This window comes from Balaenoptera acutorostrata, chromosome 17 (assembly GCF_949987535.1).
Source record: "Balaenoptera acutorostrata chromosome 17, mBalAcu1.1, whole genome shotgun sequence".
In the NCBI taxonomy this organism is placed as follows: Eukaryota; Metazoa; Chordata; class Mammalia; order Artiodactyla; family Balaenopteridae; genus Balaenoptera; species Balaenoptera acutorostrata.
Window position 1 is genome coordinate 59,434,927 of NC_080080.1, and position 20,697 is coordinate 59,455,623.

Below are 20,697 nucleotides of genomic sequence, written 5' to 3' on the forward strand. Positions count from 1 at the left end.
CTGTTAATTAGTTGTATTTTCTTCTAATTAAAACCCTAGTACCTGGACATAATCTATATAATGATTTTTTTGAAAATCATTTTTTTGAAAATTTTAGTAAGAGCAGAAATGTGACGGAATACTGATTTTAAAGGGCTCCAAAGAATATTTCTCCTGGGTGTCACAATGCTGGATGATTACATTTGTAAATGTCTTTTAGCCACGTGGCCAATTTCTAGTTAAATTCAATTGTTTAAATGTGTAATTGTTGATAATTTATTGTTGTCAGGGTACACGAATTTTACCAGAATCAGTAATTAGTTAACTCAGGGAATTTTATGAGCACATCCAGTTAATTTTGATCATCTCTGTGTTTTTCTTTTTCTTTTAATAATTTCCTTCAAATTAAATATACCAGCAACATCCTGAACTATGATGTTGAATTTTCATCTCTAATTTTCAATTTCAGGTCAGTTACTGACTTCTAATCAAGCCATGGCATCTCCATATGTCAACCTATGACCTATATTCACACCTGTTAGCTATAAGATGCCAATGCTTCAGTGAGAACTTAAATTACCTTGACTGTAACATGCTCTCTACTATTGTAGTTAGTTATTCATATTTGTTGGCGACAGTCTCGAAGGATTGTAACTCTGAATACGTTAGTTCAGTTTTACTATGAGAAGAAAGCTATAAATGACAACAAAAAAACCTGATAAATATTTCTAAAGCAACTTCCTGTATGTCTACTTGGGTTAGTAGCTTAGTTTCCTTCCTTTGAAATCCAAATTGATAACAACAGTAATTGGTCAAATACAATAAATAATATGTAAAGAAATACTCACTGGATGTAAAGAGAACTTCACCTGAGTAAAAATTGAAATTGTGATCAGAAAGTTACACGATATAGGAAGATTTTGCAACCATAAAGATTAAAACAAAAAGTATTTTTGGTTCAGAAAACTTAATCTAGGATTTATAATCTCTGAGCCTTGTTATTTGATGCTACAGTTATATATGTACATATGTGTGAGTGTGTGTGTGTGCATGTAGGTATATATAAACACATATACATACACACATATTTGGGTTTGTTCTGCACTCCCTGTTAGAGAATTCAGTCTTTAGGAGAAGGACTATTTTCCTTTTCTTTGTAAGTATCCAACATAGAAATGTTTAATGTATTGGCTAACTTTTTATAAACATCTAAATAAAATTTAAAAATCATTATAAATACAGAGTTTCCATTTAAGTCATGAGACCATGCATGGAGCATATTCTTAGTGACTACATGATTCTAAAAATATATCATGATAAAGTCAGTGGAAAATACAACATAGGAATGAGTTACCTGCAGTAATTCATTTGGGTTAATCAAGAGCATCTCGATGGGATGGACCCCCATAATCACACAGCTGATACACACATATTCAGACATAACTTCTGTCTCTATATATACAGTCTTAGGGATTTCTGTATGCCCTCCATTTTTAATACCCTTGGCTTTTCTTATTCAGCTGATTGTGGAAAATTAAAGATTTAGCTCTGTAAGAAAAAGTTCTTTAATACAAACAAGGGCCAATGGAAAAAAGAAAAAAATGCCATCAGGGCTTAGAAATGGGTAGAGGAAGATACTCACATATTCCCGAGAGGGTTCTGATCTTGGATGAACCAACTTCAAGGACAGGGAGTGAGGCCTTGGGGACAGGGGCAAGCTTCTGGCCCTTACCCTGGGGTGAACAGCGTTTCTGGGCAGGAAATATCTCAGAGGGAGTATGTGGTGCTTTCTAGTTCCGAGCAAAACCATGTACTATGCTTTGGGGCAGGACGCAGACTCTGAGAGGAAGGGCTCACCACTTGGGCACCTCTCCCCACCACAACCCCTGGAGTTACGGTACCTAAGGCTGTGCTTTCTTGACAGCAAGGATAGGCTAAGGCAGGGAGGCTTTTATCAAAATGGGTCCAAGATGGGGGGAGGGCACTAGGGCACTGAAGTTCTTTCAGTGTCTGAGATCTTTGGTTTTAACTAGCCTCAAAGCAGCAGTTTTTATTTGAAGTAGCCTGGATCTATGTCTAGAAGACCTACATGTGCAGGTTCAGACATCATTGTCTGAACTTCTGATGGAAGTGTGTGTGTGTGTGTGTGTGTGTGTGTGTGTGAAAGCGGAGGGGTGGGGGAGGGGAAGGGAGAGAGAAGAGGAGAGAGAGAAGGCAAGGAAAAGAGGAAGCAGAATTTAAAAACCTGTGGAAAAAGTTACCTTTCTTCTTTCCTCTGCAGCCTCCAGTTTCTTCTGGATCTCCTCCAGGGACAGATCTTTCTTCTTGGGAGAAGCTAAAGTTCGTGGGGCTTCTGAGATAGGAGATGGTGGCTTTAAGATCAGCTCAAAAGCCTGGCCGGAGGCACGTTTGTTGATTTGCTTCACTTCCATATCTGAGAGATGAATATTTGAGAAGGTTAAGCCCACAGAACACAGGCATGGGTTTACTAAAATAATTTGAATTCTGGCAATTAAAAGTAGCCTTGTTATTCTGGCAAAGATGAGTAAAATACTGCATATGATCATTTACTCTACATTGTTTGAACATATAAGACCTCTTTCTTTAGTATAATTATGGATATATTTTAACTGGATAAATATTTACAGTGTTGGGAAATTCAATAATGTCCATAGGGAGTTGAATCATGGTAGGCGTGCCCAGAAAAAAATAGCCTGAATCGATTTTAAACTAACTTTATTTTCCTTTTGAATAAATATGAGCCTCATATGAAAAGCAAGGAGCACAGATTTAGATTTATTTATTTTTTTGGAAATTAGCATAGCTGGAAACATTTTCAGATTAAATAATGAGGAAAATAACAAAGTCCTCCAGTTCTCACACCTAATCCTGTGGTTAGAAATCACAGGAGCTGTGTTGGAACCGATGTAGCTCCCTGAATGGTTGGAAATACTTGGCGCAGTCAAGGCTCATGTGCAAGACATCCTGCTGGTTCCTGTTTTGCCCTTCAGTGTGTCTGTTGATCTGAGTCATCAAGCAATGTAATGTCCACTCTGGGGAGGGCACTATGATGGGGGTCCCTGCCTTCAAGGTGCTTACAGTCTAATGAAGACAATAAGACAGGGTACCATGGTAATATCTTTGCTTCTACTTTGTTGCTACTTAGAATGTCCTTCTTCATCATCCCTCACCTGTAGACAGGAAGCAGGGGAAGAGGCATTGTGGTAGGGGAGGGAGGGGGCAACATCTGCTTATCTAATTTATACACTCTGTACATTTTAAAAATATTTAAACTCAATAGCTGCATAATATGCATAGTAATTAAATGGGCAAAAACCTGAAAATAAATGCATAATATAATTTATAATGCAAAATAATACCATTTATAATATAAAATAGAGTGATAGCTAGCACCTGCTAGGATATTAGTGTAATTACACAACTTACAGCTTAGTAAAATATACTGATTTTTAAAAGCTCATTGGACAGCTCTCACTTTTAGATGAGCGTTTTTTTATTTTGAACCCCAGACTACACCCCTCTCATTTCGGCCCCCCAGTCCTTGTTTTGTCCTCGGAACCCACCCAAAGTCAGGTCAGTCTCTGTTGGGCATCACAATAGTATTTGAAAAGAGTTATGATTTTCCATTTCAAATTTTTTCCCCAGTCTAAAGCATTCTCAGTGTCCTAAAGTGACACTGTTTCTAGATCTTTTCTACTGCATCACTCCCTAATCTCACAGGCCTCACTGATTTATTAATGTCCCTTGAAAATTGTGGCAACCAAGCTGGCCAGGCCTCCAGACTAGTTCTGACTAGAGCAGAGCAGAGAAGAATTATAAATTAGCTTCCATTAGTGTTCTTTTAGCAGGCTGGTTAGTGCACTTTCAGCTTGTGGTCAGGTCAGACCCCAGGTGAACAGGAACTGGCCTTACTTAGACCTGTGAATGCTAACAGATCATACAGACAAAGTCAATTCAGTATGTTAAACAGGATGTGGCTTTTTTCACAAATGTAAAAATATTTTAAATCTTCCTGAAGGCATCCAAATTTGTACTTATATCTTAAGTACAATTCTATAAAATTTATGGAAAAGGGTTTCAAGAGAACAGAGGCAAATAAAAATCACTTATTTGATAAGGTGATGGGATTTTAAATGGATAGAGTTAGAGACACTGTAATCAGAACTGCCTGTATTTGCATCCAAATAGTAAGCCCTGCTTACTAGGGTGTGATACTGGGAAGGTTAATTCACTTCTTTAAGCTTTCATTTCCTCATCTAAAAGATGGAGATAAAAGGCCCCTTTCTCATAAGACTGTTGTGAAGATTAAAAGATGAAGGATACTTGTCCAAATTAATCAAATTATATACATTAAATATGTGCAGGGATTTGTAAGTGCCCTCAATACAGCTGTTAAAAAAATTAAATTGTAAAGATGTTCCAAAAAAAAAGATATAAAGGATACTAAATGTAAAGTACAGGCCATAGCACTTAGTGTTTGTAAATGTAAATAATAATAATAATTATTAATTCTTGTTATAATATTTGTCTACAAGAAACACTTCACGTTATTACCTAATATAGAAAGAGAAGACAAGGTTAAAGACTTTGGGAATTTGAAATTCTCTACCAGTTCTTTTAGGAAGCAGTTCATGAGCTATGTTGAATTGTCTATTTGATTTCTAAGACTCAGCTTATATATAACTTTTGATTTTCGTTTCCCTCTCTCCCGTCCCTAAGATGGCAGAAACCATCACTGTCTTCTGTGTCCTACCAGTAAATGCTGCCTTAGCGAATAACCACACTGAGTTCCACTTACTGATTATTTGTATGTTGTAATTCTCTTCTACTAGGCCATGAGTGCCTTGAAGAAGAGGCCTAAGCTGTATGCATCACTGGAACCTCAGTGACAACACATGGTGAGATACAGTCTCAGAAGAAACATAGCTGGATTACTAGTCACAGCCACATTTAGCAGATTAAGGATAGGACCAGTGTATTTGTTGACTGAATGAACTTATACGAAGTAGACATGGGGCCTGCATTCTAATGAGAGTTTTGGTTGGAAACCAAAATCTTTTTGCATGAAAGACATTTCCTTGTGAAACAGTTAATTCATATTTATGATGCTTGTGCCATGATAGAATCAGTTTGAAAGAAAAACGTCTTTGAGTCCTGGAATATTTTAAAGGCATAGAAGGGGTTAACTGCCATCGATCCTTTCACCTTACCTTTAATGGATTTCCTTACACATGTGGAAAAGAAAATCGTTGTGAGCCAAACAGGTAGCCAAATATGCCTCAGCTTTATCTACTACATATATAACTGCACCAAACATTTTGATTAAATGCACTGAATTAAGTAAAAATGGTATTGTTGATAATGACAGCTACCATTTTGAATGCTCACAAGAGGCCAGGCTCTATGCTAAACATGAAACCATTTAAACCCAACAACACCACTGGGAGGAAGATACTAGAGTTAAATCAGGCTCAAAGAATCTAAGTTACTTGCCCGAGGTCATGCAGATAGTGGCAGAACCAGGAAGGTAATCAAATTAAGTAGTATGAATCAGGATAAATCAAACCAAAAGGGTTTTACTGCAAAATAAGGTTCATAGCTATGCCAGTTCTTCAGGATTTTCTTTTAAAATCCTCTTTATCTGGGGCTTCAGTCATAGGTCGGTTTTACTATTGGAACTTACTAGGTTGTTGACATGCGCACACAAAATACGGGGATTTTATAAAGACTACACTAAAAAACTGTGATGGTGGTTGATTTTCTCTCCTGAGTTTTCTAACTACAAAGCATTTTCTTGCAAATTGTGATCTCTAATTACAGCTTAGCATATCATGTTATTTGCAAAGAAAAGCCTCGGACATATTGTGGATGTTGACATGTTGGATGCGATGGCTAATAAGCACTCAGCCATGTTTCTTAAGAGACATTAATGTGCTGTTATTAGCATCAAACTCATACTGTTTTGAGCAAACGGCAATCAATAAGACCCGTTAGCTAGACCCGGCAGGTCAATAGTAAGATCTACAAAATATTGATTTAATTATACCAGGAACTGTGAGACAGAAACAAATATATCCAAGCTTTGCCAACTGATCCAGCCAGCAGGGGCATTTCTACTGTAGGCATCTCACCATCGTAAGTATAGATGCTGATGTTGCGAGGTTCCGGGTAGAAGCAAGAGCAGATCAGTGACAGCATGGACAGCTCCTTCATTTTTTCCTTGTAGGCTGAAACAAAAGGCTCAAGATTAGTATCTATCATTTTCTGAATTTCCTCTGAACGTTTCTTTTAACCTGAGTAATAATTGTAGCCTCCTGCAGAATGAATGTTGCCAGGGACACTGCCCTCTTTCACAAAATATAAATGAACGAAAGATGGAAGCGGACTCTGGGGTGCATATTCCTTATTACAGAGGACATAAAACACAAATTGTTGCAGGTTAGATAAGAAGTGAGAGAAAGGGAGCTAGAGAAAGAAAGGAAGGTAGATGGAAATGAGATCCAGCAGGGTAGGAGGGAGAGACAGGAAAGATACGGAGGAAGCAGAAACAGACAAAATGGGCAAAGAGAAAGGTCCATTCTAGTACATGTGCACTAGGTCTGTTGTATGTAAATCAGCTTCAGGAGGTGTCCTTTGTGGTTGACCCTGAATGGCCACATACTCATTTGGGGAGAGTCAGAGAACTCATCAGGATAGTTATTAAGCAAATATTGATATATCCTGCAGGGACCAATGTTGCTTATTTCTCATCATCCCAAGTGCACTTTTTTTTTATCTCCCTCTTTCCACACACACCAAAAACCTGGACCTGAGATCTGATAAGGAGGTCTCTTCCTCTCTGCACACTCAGTTTGGATGCCAAGCAGCTGCTGGAGTTCAGACCTTCCTCCCCTTTCACTCCCCCCAACCCCCCTGCCCCCATTTCATTTTCCCCTTTGTCCTTCAAGAGGTCTCCTGTCCAGGCAACCTTAGAGGGCCTCTTATCACGTTGGTCATCCCTGGGACAAGTGATGACCAGAAGGGGATAAAGAGGTGGGATCCTCTCACCTTTGTTGGTTATTTAATTAGCAAAGTTAATAAATTAAGGAAAATGGAAGAAAAATAAGAGAGATAACGTGCACTAACTTGTGAGAAAGTATAAACAAATGGTGATGTCCTAACATACTGAACCTCACAGGGAGCAGGTACCTCTTGGCAGGGTCTTCTGATCATTATGTAACCCATGGAAGAGGAGTACCTTGGGAAGGCGAGAATCTGCAGAAGATTGTTTGGGCATTATTGCCAGGTGCCTTGTGCCAGAATAGTCCTGCCAACACCCATTCTGAGAGATTTTACTGGATGCCTTTGGAATTTTAGAAGGCTGAAACCATATTTCTTTGTCCTATGTGTCTATTTAGTTAATAAAATTATGTCATTTATAAAGGTCCAAACCGATCTTCACATGGATGTTCAGTGTGAATCACAATATCTGTCACATAAAAGCATTTTGTGGTTCAATGCATTTAATTCCATGAACTGATTAAAACCAAAACAGCAAGCCTTTGTAGGCTTGTACCTTTTTCTGGTAAGAGGATGCCAAATGGTACCAAAATATTTTGCAAAATTAAGCACATATTAGAAGCACATGTTAAAGACATCAACTTTATTAGAGAAGGACAATCCAAAAGCAAAATAAAAGATATTCTGTCTTATAGAAAAGGGAACCTTTCTATACTGTTGGTGGGGATGTAAATTGGTGCAGCCACTATGGAAAACAGTATGGAGTTTCCTTAAAAAACTGAAATAGAACTACCGTATGATCCAGCAATCCCATTCCTGGGCATATATCCAGAAAAGATGAAAACTCTAATTTGGAAAGATATATGCACCCCAATGTTCATAGCAGCACTATTTACAATAGCAAGACATGGAAACAACCCAAGTTCCCATCAACCAGTGAATGATTGGTGTAAGAAGATGGAGGGGGTACATATATATATATATATAATGGAAAATTACTCAGCCATAAAAAAGAAGTATTGCCATTTGCAGCAACCTGGATGGACCTAGAGAATATCATACTAAATGAAGTAAGTCAGACAGAGAAAGATAAATATTATCTGATATCTCTTATGTGTGGAATCTAAAGAATAATACAAATGAATCTATATACAAAACAGAAACAGACTCACAGACATAGAAAACAAACTTATGATTACCAAAGGGGAAAGGGAGGGGGCAGGGATAAAGTAGGAGTATGGGATTAACAGATTAAAAACTACTATGCATAAAACAGATAAGCAAAAAGGATTTACTGTATAGCACAGGGAACAATATTCAATATCTTGTAATAACCTATAATGGAAAATAATCCGAAAAATATATAAAACAGAATCACTTTTCTGTACACCTGAAACTAACACAATATTGTAAATCAACTATACTTCAATAAAAAAAGATTTTCCATTTTATAGAGAGGTAACAGATTAAAGCTGTAAAAGAAAATGAATTCCTACTGAAGAAAACATTCCTCAACATCTGTCCTCAGTTTCCTGGAGATGAAGTTCACCAATTTTCAGTAAGGTTACTGATCTAATTAAGATTGATAAAGGTGTAAACGTTGTCAGGAACCAACACATTTAGAGCCCATGTGTAATATATAACTGTGACTGATACAAATGTTTGTTCTTTCCTCTCTTAGGTGGTCTGGGGACAAACCCCAGCTCATCTCTGTGGGTGATTTCTTTAATGGCATCCTTACTTTGATTATTGTTTTTAAACATCAGGACCTGTGACTCTACATGGCACGACTCTATCCAGTAGTAGCCATTGCATAGATTTTTGCTGATATAGTTGCTCTGAATCCTATGGAACCCCGTAAAACCAGTTGCAACCACAGCCCAAGCAATTTCTGATTGCTTCCATGCAGCAAAGGCGTATTGTGAAGATGGGTCTCCTTTCCACTTGCTGCAGTTGCCCAAGATTTTCCCCAGATGGCATTGCCCTTCCTAATCATCTCCACTCATCTACATCCTTCCCAAGATCTGAATCCCAATTCAGATCACCCCTCTTCAGTGTTTCCCTCTCTTCGGGGTACTCCCACATTGATCTCCTGTTGTCCTTAGTAGGCTATACTACATAATCATGATTATACACTGTTATACTTGATTATATACTGTTTCAGGTCATTCACTACTGGTTTTTGATGTGTAATTTTTGTTTACTAAACTAAACTCCTTGAAGGCAAATGTCGCATCTTACTCATTTATGAAATAATTTACAGCATAGTTCTGAATGGAACAGAAAGCAGTTGCTTAATAAATAGTTGTTGGCTATTTTGCTCACTGATTTTAAATCAATCTCTCAATTGACAAGTATCAATATTTATGATCACCACCTATGGTCAAGAGTTTCTGTGAGGCATTATGAAATTAAAAAGAGATATAATATATGTGTCCTCATTCTTAAGGAGCTTTCAAGTCAGGGAAATGAAGTATATGGATATAAAAAGTGATAGAAACACATGCAAAATAGGGTAAGTGTCAAATAGAGGTAGATGATTTGTACTAGAAATTCAGAAGAACCTCAAAGCCCTGGGGCTGTGGGGAGGGTGGTCAGCAATGGCTTTACAGTTAGAGTTGCCAGATTTAGCAAATAAAAATACCAATACCTAGTTCAGTTTTAATCCAAATATTGCATGGGACATACTGAAAACCATTCCTTGCTTTTCCAAAATTCAAATTTAACTGGGTACCTTGTATTTTATATGGCAACCAGAGCAAATGGACCAGGATCATAGGGTTGAGGAAAGCAAAGAAGAGAGGAGGTATATTTGTTAGTGTTGACATGGAAATGGGTTTATAAAGAGACCATATGGAAAACTTTTGTGAGTGGAGCAGGGAGTTTACATAAGGATGGATGACTCAACTCAACTCCAGGGAGCATAATTCACTTCCAGGTCTTTGTGAATGGCCTTCTCTGTGTTTCAGGAGACAGCTTTTTCATAGACTACACTACAAAGGGTTTTTAGAAGTTGTGTCCTGATAGTAAGTCTTCTTTGAGGTCAATTTTGCTCCAAGATTTTGGGTAAGATGTTTTGAAATTTTACTCATGTAAAAGGGTTGCTGTGACTTAAAAACATTATGTGTACATTAAAATGAACATGGATATATACAAGAATGTTAGAATTTCAAGAATTTTAAATGTGTAAACTTAAAAGAAATTTGAATTTGAGAGTTTAGTTTTGAGTCCACCCTTAGGAATATTTAGGTGAGAAAGTTTGAAAAGCACAGAGTTGGCAATGGGTTGGTTCGTTGTTAAGTCCTAGTTTGCCTGCATGATTCTGGTTTAAGCCCATTAATAACATTAATGACATCCCCATTCACGGTCAAAAAGTTTGGCTATTACAAGTCATCCTAGCAATAGGAAGCCATTGAACGTTTTGAAAGTGGAATTACCTGATAAAAGCTCTTCTTAGACCTATTTGGCCGTTTTATGCAGGAAAGACCCATCACTAGGAGACACACTTAAGAAACAATTGAATAAAGTTCAGCAGGTAATGCAGTGTGGTTTGGGGAAATGGTAGTGCAGAGGAAAAGGAAAGGGAAGATGCAGGGGACTTTATGAAAGATGAATTGATAGAAAAGAATAACTAAATTTGGAGTCAAGGGCAGATGGAAGAGAGTGAGCGATCCTCATGCATGGGTAGCCAAGGGAAGCTTTCCAGAAAAAGGGTCGCTAAAACTGAGTCCAGTAGGATGAGTTTACCTTGCAGAAAATAGACCATGGGTTGAGGTACGGAAATATATATAATTTGGATAAACTTTTTTATTGACAATAAAACAAATCCCAAGCAAATGTGAATGCGATTAGAAACATATTATTAAGATTTCACTATTGAAATTTCATACTTTGAATTGACAATCATTTTCTTCATTGGTTTTTGGAAGCCAGCATATATTAATCTTTTCACTATACCCAACACAGAGCAGAGTGTGCATGTTTGTAAGGATGCGGGAGGAGATAGGTAATTCCATATAATGTTTTTCATTGTCTGACTCTAAACGCATTTGCTATTTACTATTAATGTTTACAGGTAAGTGTATTTCTCTAGTAAATTCATTTAAAATTCAACCCACATGATACGCAATGATTTTATAGCAATATCCACTTAACCTAATGGTGTATGAACGCTGATATTTTTTCCATTCTTCTAAATGGCTACAATGAACTATGAATAATGGCAACAGCTGCGATTTGTTGAGCACAAACAATGTACCAGGCATGGTGCTAGCTGGTTGCATGTATTTTCTCATTTAATCATCTCAACAATACGATGAGAAGTACTATAACTAGTCCAGATTTACAGATGAAATTAAGACTCAGAGAAGTGGTGTAGCTTGCCCAACGTGCAGTAGATGATAAAGTGTGGAGTGAGTTTGAATGTAGATCTGTCTGATTCTAAATGCTTTGCTGCTAATGTTATTCACTTCCCCAAGAATTTGCTCAGATGTATTACACTCACCTTCACCATCTACATATTGTTTTTAACTAGAAAATAATGCATATTATTACTGATTTTTAAAATAATGAGTTCAAGACTTTTTTCTTTCCCATTTTTTCTTTGGCATTTGTTCTTTAACTTTATTGACTACATGGCTATAGGTAAGTGTAGGGGTTTATAGAAAGAAAATGTAACTTTTCTTTTACTTGTGGATTTTACTCGGTACAGAGATGGCTAGAAAACGCAGGAACAGTTTCTCAAAAGGAACTTTGAGTATATATATTTTTATTATACGAGTAAATATATCCTTACACACTCATATTCCAGCTAATGAGATAAAAAGAGAAAGTGGTAATTATCTAGGTATTTTAGGAAAAAAATACTTTTGCATCAGTTATTTGGATTATTATTTTAAGGATGATATATTTTGGCAGGCAATCACCTAAATTTTCTCAATTTTTTTTTTTTTTTGCTTTTTCCTGTGTGTGTGTGTGTGTGTGTGTGTGTGTGTGTGTGTGTGTGAATCTGGAGATTGTAGTCCTCCCTCGAGGAACAAAGAGTGGTTGAGGAGAACAATACAAACCATACTAGAGATTTAATTATCAGATTAGATCTTGGGATAGATTAAAATAGCAGAGAGATTTTGTTTACTTAGTAAAATATGAAATAGGCACACACATATATATGTATATACATATGAAATTATTTCTCCCATTCTTCTAAATATATATCACAAACTCTAAGCCCTTTGCTCAAAATTTCAAATACATCTTAATTTTATACACTTTGTGCTTCAACAAGACAATCTATATTATTCATGACAATATACTCCATTACTTTTGAAAGGCTTGAATAATTAAAAATAAGTGTTTTAAAAATGTTCAATTTTCTATTTCACCTGGCTTGTGTGGGAACGACCATCAATATGAGTTCTCATACTTCCTTTGTTGTTATTTGATTTAGAATCAGTAGTATCACAAAAATATCTTCCATTTATTCATTCTGGGCAAAATTTTATTTGACTCAGTTTTGGCTAATGCAGAGTATAAAAAAGAAGTAATATGTATTAGACTTCCTGTTAACAAGTGAAAGACAGTTAAGGAATGCTCTGAAAATGTCATTAATATACTACTTTGGAAGAAAATATCTCATAATCTCTGAATGCGCTACTGGTCTGTGTCCCCACATAGCAGTGTTAACCATAAGAACAGAGTCATTCAGGGCACTCGTTGCCTGATCATGGACTTGTGTTTTGGGGGCTCCGATGAAGGATGATCAGGGTCTGTTAGCACATTGCTTTTCCTCCTTACCTTCCTCATGTTTTACCTGCGATCATTGATCATTTTAGTCAATTTAGTTTAGGGGGTAGGGGTGGGGTTTCTTGGCAAGTCCTAAGCTACTCAACTTGGAGTCAACCTAAATTTCTTCTTTTGAAAGGTCTCTGGGCAGAAAGTAAAGGACAAAGTTAGATGATATACAGAATGCAGGATGTAAGTTCCTTGCAATGATTTTACAGCAAGTAGATTTGCATTGGTTTCTAAGAGATTTCATTGACAACATTTTTTTTTATTTGAAGCTTTCCAATGTATATAAACAGTGAATTAAAAGCACCTCTTTCTTTGGGAAAAAACGCTGTCATTTCCAGGTTGGGGGCGATAGTTGTGGGCATTCCTGGTAGTCCTCGTTGTTGGTGCCAGGGTTTAAATGAGAGATAATGGGAGAAACAGGGTACTCTGCTAATTGATTCTAAAAAGACTCAAGACTTACACCCACAGTCATTAAACACTGAACCCACACTCTACCACTGATCTCCTAGACCTGACTTCTCTCTGTGCCTCCTATTATCTGTCTTTAAATAGATGGGAATCCATTACCTATAAGCTCTTTTTTTGATGCCTTCTTTATCCATGTCATAAATTAAGCTCCTGCTGTTCATCTTAACTTGATTTTGGCCATATTGTGTTATTGTGTGTGTGTGTGTGTGTGTGTGTATGTGTATGTGTATTGTGTTTGGTAGTCTGATTGCTTTGAGGTCCTAGATCCTGAGGTCAGATTATTTTCTAAAAGTCAAATCTATCATCCCGTTTAGAAATACTTTCAGGAGTTCCATCACTGTGATTTTCTTCTTGAAAGATGAAATAGACTAAAATGATTCTATTTAAAACATTCGCATACTATCTTGGCTTCAATTTGGACCCTAAAAAAACCTTAGCTTGATGAATATGTAATTGAGAATTCAACATTTACATGAAAAAGAAATCTCAGATTTTTCAAGATCTATTTTAACATCCCAGAAGATCAGTGATATGAAGTAATGTTCTAGATATTTCTGCCATGATGATGTAATGCTAATTAGTTTAGTATAAATATGGATTCAGTTTGTATTTATTCCACTCACATCTCCCCACAAGGATTATGATCTCCTAAGCTATAATAACCAGGGAGGTTCTGAAAGATTAATATTTTGATCAGCCAGAGCAGCATACTTTTTCTGTAGGAACAGATATCAAATCAAATAAAGGAACATTTAAGAAGGTCAAAGCTGTACAACCCATCATTGGATTTTACAGAAACACATGAGGCTCTTAAATATCAATTCCATTGATTCTTGGCAAAACAATTGTAACAAGGAAAAGAAATTGGGTGACATGAATCAGTCCTTGTGATCAAAATTGTAATAAAAGCAGTAAATTGTATCAATTTGGGACCTCACCTTACTCTTGATTCCAGGTCAAGCGCCTGTTGAGTTTAATGAGAATTCCGCTGTATCATGCAGGGTCTTGCTCTTTTATCTTTCCCCTGATAAAGAAATTCTTGTAGTTCTACATGGAGACCAAACTACGCTGTGGTTTACAGGAGTAATGGGAGCATTTTATTCTGTCTGCAATTCAAGATTTTATCAGCAAGCCTAATTCTGGGTACCGAGGGATGTCTTTTTCTTAAGTCACCAGTAGTAGTCACAAGCCTAGGATGATAGCTAAATTGGTTGGGACTTAAATGAAACAAAGCCAGAGTGAAAGAACAGAGAGACCATTCATCTGGCTGAGTGGAGTTCTCGTAGAGGAATGGCTCTTTTCTCCCCTTCCCTGCAGTCTCCTGATGGGGAGGCAACCTCCATTTGAGGGCTGCCATGATGTTCTCTGAATTGTGTCTCCACAATGGCTGAATGTGACACCCAAGAGATTTAAATCTCTTCCCATTATTTTTTACAAAATCCTTACTACTTGTAATAGTTACTAGCATCAACTGTGAATAAAAGAAGTATTTAACTTGCTGTTATTGCCAAAATAATACTTATTAAGTTTCCATTGAATAGAATCCTTATCTGGGTAGTATACAAATTGTCCTTATAGCAGTTTTTCTAAATTTTTTCTTAGGAAATGAATGGCATATAAAAGATTAATAGACAATATTTCAGGAAAAGGCCACAAAAGCCTCATGTAGGAGCCAGCATTTTGCTTGCTTCCCAAAACCTAAGGAGAATTCTAGAGTCTTACTCAATGAAACTTTGTAAAATGCAACAGTATGTAACATTTACTCAATAGTGCTCTAAAAGTTGGATTTTTAAATCATATTTATTAGAGTTCTGTTTTAGTCATCCATTCAAAACCTGTGTATTAAAAGCTTAGGTAACTGGCTTAGTGAACAAAAACTGAGCAGTCAGGTAAATTTTTTCCCCTGAATGAAAACAAGTCTTGTGACCTTGTTAGTCACACTTAAGTAATATGTCCTACAGTCACTTTGTGTCAAAGAGAATAGAATGTACAAATATATATTTAAAAATATAGGAAATATAAATATTGTCAAGGTTTAGAATTGCCACTGATAATAAAAAAAAATGAGCTATACCATTGATTGAATATCTCTGAGAGTATGTGAGTGTACTGGAGCCTTTGAGATGAGTGTGAAACCTCTTAATATTACGGCTTCCACTGTGTAATTCTCTTCAGCATCCATTCTCGAGGCAGCTAAATAGCGTGGAAGAAATCCTCAGGTTAATGTAGATATGCCATGAAAATTGCTTTTTTGTTTTGGAAATCAAATGCTGCTTCCTCAAGCTTTGCCATGTAAAGACTCATTTTCTGAAATAGGATTCATCCCATCATATACTAGAACTTGAATTAGTATAATTTTCTGCCAGGAATGAAAAGCAGTCTAAAAAGCAAGTAAGAAAAACGTCCGGAGCTTCTGAATTCCACAGTCCATTTTGTGTCATCACTGTTACAAACAAGATTAAAATATAAAAGACAACTTGGTCCAAGAAAAGTTTTCTAAATTTTCTTTCTTTCACATGTGTTTTGTTTCTTCTGGAAATAAAAGCTCTTCTAAGAAACGGTAATTTTCAGTGATGCAAAAGTTTTGTATGCTCGTGCTATGATAAATGTAGTTTTGTTAAGTTATTGTTCTTTGCATGCCAAAGTATCACTTTGCCTTTTTTGTAATAAAGTAAATGGCTACAGAAAGGATAAAGAGATTGAAATTTGGGTTTTGATTTATTTGAAATAAGCAATACACATCACAAAAAAACCCAGAAAGATTTTAAAAGTAACCGTATGTTCTCTTACAGGTGGATTTCATAATACACTTAACGTATAAGATACAAATAAAAATAACTGAGCGATCAGGAGGGTTTGTTCATACTTTGAGGAAATATATTATGAAGGTTTTTAGTTTGTTTTGGTTGTGCATTTTGTTTTTCTACTTTAGTGAAATCTGGTTGACCTGGATTGGTGAGCAGTTTCTCAAAAAGAGTTACTTTAAGGTCATCAGTATAAATATGTTTAGATTATTAATAAGTCTGCATTTTGTCTAATGCAATTGGAATCACTAGCCTTAGCATCATAGAACTGGAAGGAACAGCAGAAATAATGTAAGTAATCTAATGATAGTCTCATTTTATAGATGAAGAAATCAAACTTAATAACTTTAGTTTTTTAAAAGGCCTTCCCCCACTTTGGGGATGGAAGGTGGTGAGGTGGTGGTGATGACAGGGACAGAGGGGAAAACAGCAATGGGAGAAAGGTGTAATGAGTGGAAGTGATGAAAGGCTTTTAAAAAAATCATCTTTCTTCCATATTTGACTCTTTCTCCTGCTTCTAAATCTGGTTGTACATTTTTGATGTTGGGTGATATAAAGCAATTTATTTGCATTGTGGAAGTTTTTTTTTTTTCCTTTCCTGAAACCTAAGGATCATTGATCTCCTCTTCCAGAGCACTTGGAACAGCCTTTCAAAGGGCTTCACACACTTTCATCCTTCTTGGGAAGCAAATTCATCTGCATGTGAAGACCAGTGCCTCACGTATACATACAAAATTCTTGGAATGCATCCAGAATGGTGGTACTTGCTGCTTCTGCTGACTAAGGCAATATATATGTACCATGTATTACTTGTAGAATTCCTCCATCTACAAAATTTTCATGAAGAATGGCATTTCTCTTTTACTTTACAAAATTATGTAATGTGTTGCCATTCTAATGAAACTACGCTCCTGGATAGTAGCTCAAGTCTTAATTAACCCCATGTTTCAGGTAGGAAAATAAGTATTAGATGGTGACTGGATTATATGACCTTTGAGGTCTTCTCAGAACTTAAGATTTTTCTGTTAAGAACTTGAGCAAGTCATTTAATTTTTCTGGACCTTTTTTTTCATTGACAGTTGGTTATTTCCAAGCTCTGGAATTCTATGATTCTACAAATTTAGCAAATATTGTCTTTAAATGAATTAACTTCCTCATTACATGCAGATTCATTTTTTTGTGTTTTCTGCATTAAGGGCTTTCTTTACCTACCTTCTTTTAAACAAATTATTTTAAGGCATTACATTTTTAAAGAAAAGGAAAACTTACTCTTCATATTTCTGCTTTGTAAATTGTTTCCTCTTTCCAAATCTTGGTATTTCATAACAAATATTTACATGATAGACACAAAATGTTATATATAATGTGATTCATAAAGCAACCCATCATTTGAATTTCAAATTGTCAAACTATTTGAGCAAACTTAGCTTTTCCCCATACTACAAGGAAGATCTATTTTAAATATATATAAAATATATATATTTTATGATTAGGCAGAATAGGTGATTGATAAAATATGAGCTTTTTGGATGCCATCTGGAGCCCCTTTTGAATTCATGATACTCATTCCTAAGATATGAGAAAGATTACATGTTGGTATAACTGGTTGAGTGAGATCAGAATAACCTATGCTTCTTATTTTCTTTCTGGTAGCAAGTACTACAAGACTTGGTCATAAACACTCCTAGTAAAAAACTGAAGGTAAAATGGTATCAAGTGTTTGATCTGCATAGATAAATATGAATCAGAATCTGGCATAATAAATTGCTGATATTATTTTAAAAATCATAACTTGGTAATACATAATACTTAAAGGCACACTATGGGCTTTCCTTCATTTTCTGTTTTCTCTAGATTTATTCTGCCTAAATACATTCATAAAAAAAGTGTACTTGTGGTTCGGGATATTGCTCAAAATTTCAAAAAGCTGGCCAAGTAATAATGTGTAGAGCAGGACAGAGGATCTGTGTACCAGGATGTGGTGACAATTCAGAAATGTCTCCAATGGTTGACTCATGCAATTCCACAAGGCTGAGTTCGCATCTCCCTAAAAACAGAAGTGACTCAAACTTAATGGTTTCCATCCAAAGGGCTTTGAGTCTCTTCTCCTTTCAAAGACACAGTCATGTTCCTGGCTTGTTTCACAAAGCTTAGCCCTTATTCCTCTACTGTTGGGTTCACTGCTAATCATTTCTTCCCAACTAAATTTAAGTTTTTTGAGGGCGAGAGAAGGTGTCTCATTTAATGCATGCGTGTAGTTATATGTAGCAGTTAGTGTTGTGTAAGTGCTTATCTTCTGGTGGCTGAGCAGGAAGGAGCTGTCACCAGCTGCAAATGATACCCCCTGGATCTGTCAGTGGCTCAGCTGGCTTCTCATTGAGACTAGGTTAAGAGTGGGGATTAGGAGTCCAGATGTTGGAGCCAGATTGAGCTCACCGATTCTCTCCACTAAATTTACTAACTTCCTTTTATGCTAGACTGGTATTTCTGGGTGCTTTGAAGTGGCCTACTCATCTCACTTAGCCCTTATCCCATAGTTGTAGCTATGGCGATAGTTTCAAAATGGCACTAGTTAGTGGCACAACTGTAATTGCTTGGTTCCCAGGCAAAATTTAAGCAGACCCACCTACCTCAATCCTTCATAAGGTCAACTTCATGACAACAGGTAATCACCTCTGTCTATGCACGGAGAAAAAGGAGGCAGGTGAATGTCTCCTCTGCATTCATTTATATGTTCTGTTGCTTTCTTGGCCACAAAACTGACTTAAGATGAGTAGATATTACCTTGGGATAATGGAAGAAATATGAGTAAAAGCTGAAGACTTACTTAGGCTCTAGCTCAAGATCTATCCAACCTTAACAATTTATTAAACCTTCTAAACATGAGTTTATTTATCCACAAGATGGGGATATTATTGTAAAGATGGAATTAAATAATGTATTGCGAAACTGAAGTGCTAACTCATATGAGATATTGTTAGCAAAGATTAATCTTCTCTGATTTGCTCTTTATTCTTTGAGTGACTTTTGACGTCTACAGGCCGTGGCTATAGTGAAATGCGGTGGCATCTTGCTTCTTGTAATGTTGTGGCTTCTCTTCATCCTTATCTCATCAAATTACCGAACACAATGAGAGCCTCTACTATGTCCAAGGGAGACTGTAGGTATAGTGGTTGCCTAAGAGGGCTCCAGGGTCAGACTGATTTGTTTCAAATCCTGGCCTTAGCACCTACTGGCTGCACGTGGCTTTCCTTCCCTGCCTTCCTTTCCCAGCTGTGAAAATGGGGGTGATAATAATCTTCTCAAGGTGCTTGGGATAGCTGTCACTGCACTCGGCACACTACACTCAATACACGTGACCCAATAGTATCATTACTGCCGGCCACATGATGCTGTGAGGGCGACAAAGTACATGAAACGTGGTTCTGGCCTAAAAGAAGCCCTCAGTGTAGTTGCATATAAGATAAAGAAATGTCTGTAGCAAAACACACAGGTAACAACTGTTCCCGGTGAGGCAGCTGGAGTGAAGAGAGAGGGCTTGAGATCTGAAACCCACCTTTGCCCTGAACAAGGTGTGTGACTTCGACAAAGTCACTTAACTACCCTTGGCTTCTCCTATCCTTACTTGTCCAGTGGGAATAATGAAACCTAAGAGTTGCCATAAAAATGAAATGGGAAAAAGGGCATAGGGACACGTGACATGTGACTGGTTCATGCATAGTAGGGGACAATAAATGATGGGAAATATGATGACCACAAAAAGGTGCTGCAAGTCAGTATGTAGCTAATCCCCAAGCTCATTGTTAGACAGTAAAGCTATAGAGTTCACAGGAAGAAAGATCAAGGAAAGCTAGATTTGAGGCTGCCTTGCAAAGCCTGCTACTCTTTGTCTCAAGGAGAACAAACCTTTTTCAGAAGCAGTTCTGAGAAATCCTATTTGACTTCTTAGCTGACCGTCCTCACCCTATGTATTCACCATTCACGTCTAAAATTTATCAAAAGTGATAAAATGTTGGCTATTTGTTGTCAGGAGCAGCGTCGTCCCTTTGCAGAAGTGGGTAGGCGTTTATTCTCTTCAGCTATGCAAGCAGGTCATAAAGTTCATCATTCTCTCCCAAGTTACATTTTTCTGCAATTCTTCTCTTGCGTAAGTTGGAATACAGCTTCCTGCAACTCATAACAAATAGACTGATACTGTACACGCTTGAAAAAGTTCATTTTAAGAAAAATTTCAGCAAGTGGAATCCAGTTCTTTCAAAGCAGCGTAATTCAATATTTCTTCAATGTTAATGTTGAATTTAGAAAAAATTCTCATCCTAGGTACTGAATTTCATTTTCTTTTATTTGTTCTACTACTAAGCTTTTTTTTTTTTAAACCAACTTTTTGGTTGATAGAAGAGATGCAGTTCTTTTCTTTCTACCATTGTGTTTTGGTTAGGCATTTCGGAACTTGTTCAATTTTTTAAAAATGAAAGAATGTCTACATTTTCTTTAAAGCTGAACTCTGCTACTCACTGCAATATATTATGACCTCGTGAGGATTTAAATTGTATTGATGCTTTCATATAAAGCTCCTCCTTTGTCATTATTTCATGTTTGTGAGAAAGTAGGAGTATATCTTATCTGCATTTTATGG

General features: G+C 36.6%; 1 protein-coding gene across 1 annotated transcript in view; it reads right to left on the reverse strand.

The window, feature by feature from the left end:
* The window catches only part of STMN2 (stathmin 2), a 50,727-nt gene that overhangs the window by 17,796 nt on the left and 12,234 nt on the right, over positions 1-20,697 (reverse strand). The window contains exons 2-3 of the mRNA XM_007185089.3: positions 6,132-6,227; positions 2,241-2,413 (exon numbers count right to left, since the gene is read on the reverse strand). Coding sequence (XP_007185151.1) covers positions 2,241-2,413; positions 6,132-6,227 — 269 coding nt within the window. The remainder of the gene's footprint in view (positions 1-2,240; positions 2,414-6,131; positions 6,228-20,697) is intronic.